This window comes from Terrapene carolina, unplaced genomic scaffold, assembly GCF_002925995.2.
Source record: "Terrapene carolina triunguis isolate 2854851 unplaced genomic scaffold, T_m_triunguis-2.0 Scaffold588, whole genome shotgun sequence".
In the NCBI taxonomy this organism is placed as follows: domain Eukaryota; kingdom Metazoa; phylum Chordata; order Testudines; family Emydidae; genus Terrapene; species Terrapene triunguis.
This window is the reverse complement of record NW_020664939.1, coordinates 186,587-189,533: the sequence shown is the minus strand read 5'-3', so window position 1 is coordinate 189,533 and position 2,947 is coordinate 186,587. Positions and strand designations below refer to the sequence as shown.

The 2,947-nt window shown below is 58.6% G+C and overlaps 1 protein-coding gene across 1 annotated transcript in view; it reads right to left on the bottom strand.

The window, feature by feature from the left end:
- Window positions 1-2,947, bottom strand: part of HUWE1 (HECT, UBA and WWE domain containing E3 ubiquitin protein ligase 1) — a gene marked incomplete at its 3' end in the record, with an annotated part of 37,248 nt that overhangs the window by 19,991 nt on the left and 14,310 nt on the right. Inside the window, exons 3-6 of the mRNA XM_029913332.1 lie at window positions 2,518-2,616; window positions 786-992; window positions 410-562; window positions 255-317 (exon numbers count right to left, since the gene is read on the bottom strand). Of these exons, the coding sequence (XP_029769192.1) occupies window positions 255-317; window positions 410-562; window positions 786-992; window positions 2,518-2,616 (522 nt within the window). The remainder of the gene's footprint in view (window positions 1-254; window positions 318-409; window positions 563-785; window positions 993-2,517; window positions 2,617-2,947) is intronic.

The following is a 2,947-nucleotide window of genomic DNA, read 5'->3' as shown; positions in this document are numbered from 1 at the left end:
CCACCAGCCCCCACTCCCCTCCCAGAGCCGGGAGAGAACCCAGGCGTCCAGGAGAGAACAAGTGATGCGGGGCAGCACTGGGGAACTCTGCCCATGAGGGCTCGGGGTGCGGACAGCACCAGGGGTCCGGCCAGCACCAGGGGTCCGGCATCTGTCACCGCCCTGGGCCAGGCGCTCAGGGGCCAGGAAGCCGCAGCTCAGGGCGTGCCAGGGCCGGCTAGCGGAAGAGAAGGAAGCCAGGGGCGGGAACTCACCACCATGTGCAAGTCTCTACAACACCCAGCCAGTCCAAAGCCGTTTTCCTTGCCGCCCCAGCTCTGCGGGAGAGGAGAGGAGAGGGGGGTTAGCCACATCCAGAGCCCCTCCAGCCCCGCCCCTCCCCACCCCCCACGGCGTGTGGGGCGCTCACCTCGGCCAGGTGCTGCAGCCGGGACAGCAGGGGCGCCCGCTTGTCGGAGCCCAGGCGCGTGATGTAGTTGGAGCGTTTGCTGAAGACGTAGAGCAGGTTCAGCACAGCCAGCACCACCTGCATGTCCGAGGAGGCCAGCAGCGTGGTCAGGTGCTGTGGGACAGCGAGAGGGGTTAGACACTGCACGGGTCGGGGGCTTCTCGGGGCTCAGGGTCGGGGGATCCCAGCCTGAGCCAGGGAGAGAACCCTGGAGTCCTGGCTCCCAGCACCCCAACAATCAGCTCCCACTCCCCTCCCAGAGCCAGGGAGAGAACCCAGGTGTCCTGGCTCTCAGCCCCCCCACTCTACCCACTAGCCAGGGGCCCTGCCTCCCCACCTCGATGGAGCTGTAGAGATGCCGGGAGAAGCTGTACTCTATGAGCAGGGCGGTGAAGTTGAGCACGGCCAGCAGCAGGGCCTTGAGCTGCTCCCGCTCCGGCCGGTCGCACACCAGCATCCACAGCATGTTCTCCACCGTCTGCCCGGCGTCGGCCAGGATGCCGTCAAAGCGGTCCAAGAGATCCACCCAGTGGTACAGCTCGCACTGAAGGGGGGGAGACAGGGTGAGGGGAGCAGCCAGCGAACCCAGGAGTCCTGGCTCCGCCCTGCCCCTACACGTCTCTTCCCGCCCCCCCCAGCCCCAGGGAGGCGCTTACCGTTGTGACCTTATGAGTGTAACTGAATATCTCATTGAAAGGTGACAGGGCCAGAAAGAGTTAATTACCTCCCAGACTGACCGGCCCCAGGGCCGAACTGTAGCGACTGGTTAGGAAGATCGGTGAATGAACAGAGCTCTGAAATGCAGCGGCATCGTGAGAGAGAGAAGGGGAGCGGTTTGCTCAGGGCTTGTGATGTGAGCAAACAAGTCGTCTATTGCTAGAGCTTTGATTCAAAGATCAAAAAAGGAATATTAACATTTGTGATGATACTTGAGGGAAATCGTATTATTGTCTCTATGTCTCTTTGAAGGTTGGGGTAACCTGGATCTGAACTGTGTAATGGATAAATGACCCTGGGCTAATTGCCAGGATGTTTGGAAGGAGAGTTAAGCCGATTGTTTTCTCAGGCCGAAAGGCTGCAGGAAATGTATAAAAACCCTGGGACACGATCCTGCTTCATCTCAGATCTGCTTTGGGTTCCAAGAGGGGGAAACCCGGAGCCACAAGGATTGAGATCCCCAGTCACTGACTGGAGCCACCCTGAACACGGACATTGGACTGTAACCTCTGGACTGTTTCTAAAAGGACTTTTGGCACTACAAGCTCACCTGCTATGCATCTGAACCTCAAGAATTGAACTCAAGTCTGTCTGTATATTGATCTTTGAACCAACTCTCTCTCCTTTTTTAATAAATTTTAGCTTAGGTAATAAGAATTGGCTCTACGCGTGTATTGTCGGTAAGATCTAAGTTATCATTGGACCTGGGTGTGTGGCTGATCCTTTGGGATTGGAAGAACCTTTTCTTTTATATGAGATCAGATGTTCAGTAATCATCATCCTATCTGACGTGTGTCTGGATGGAGGCCGGAGGCTGGGCACTTAAGGGAACTGCGTTGTTTGGACGTCTGAGGAACCAGGGAGGTCCTATGGAAGCTGTTTTGTGCTGGTTGGTAAATCTAAGTGTTGGAAGATCCACCAGCTTCTGGGGTTTGTCTGCCCCGTTTTGTTTGCAGTTCACTCTAATTGAGTGACCTCAGCTGGCTCCCACGGGCACCATCGTCACAACCGTACACTAGAACTTACACTGGCCACCAAATAGTCCCTCACGAGCCATGGGCTCGGCTGGCGGCCACCACTGCGCCGGCCTGGATCACAGCTTGCGCCCCCTAGAGGGGAAGGCCCCATGCCCCATTCCCCACCCACTGAGCCAGCCAATCCCCAGAGCTGGTGCTCCCTGGAGGGGACGTGGTACCTTCTCCTCAGTTCTCACAGATCCCTAGCAGGTGACCCCCGCAAACAGTGAGCGACCGATTCCTGCCAAACCCCCGGCAACGGCTGGGGCTGGCCCAGGAGCCGAGGTCCCAGCCAGAGGCAGCCCCAGCGGAACAGCGAGCGCCCCAGACACCCACCTTCCCGATGTTCCATGTCTTGATCTGTTGCAGTTCCAGCAGCAGCTGCTCATCGTTGCAGACTTTGAGCTTGTCAATCAAGGCCCTGCAGTCGGCAGGCTGGGGAGAGAAGTGGGGAGAGGCAGGTCAGGGGGACCAGGCTGCTTCGGGCCCGGGGCCATGATCCGTCCGGACCCCCTCGCCCCAGGATTCTCCCAGGGCTGATGTCAAACATGCCTGGAGAACCCAGCGGTTCTGAACCCCAGCCCTCTGGCATCAAGGGAGAGCACTCCCCCTTCACATGCAGGACCCTCAGAACACCCCCTACAAGGAGCAACAGTTTTCACACCAGGTGGGTCTAGTAGTTAGTATGGAAGGGCTGGGAGCCAGGACTCCTGGGTTCTCTCCCCGGCTCTGGGAGGGGAGTGGGGGCTAGTGGTTAGAGCAGGGG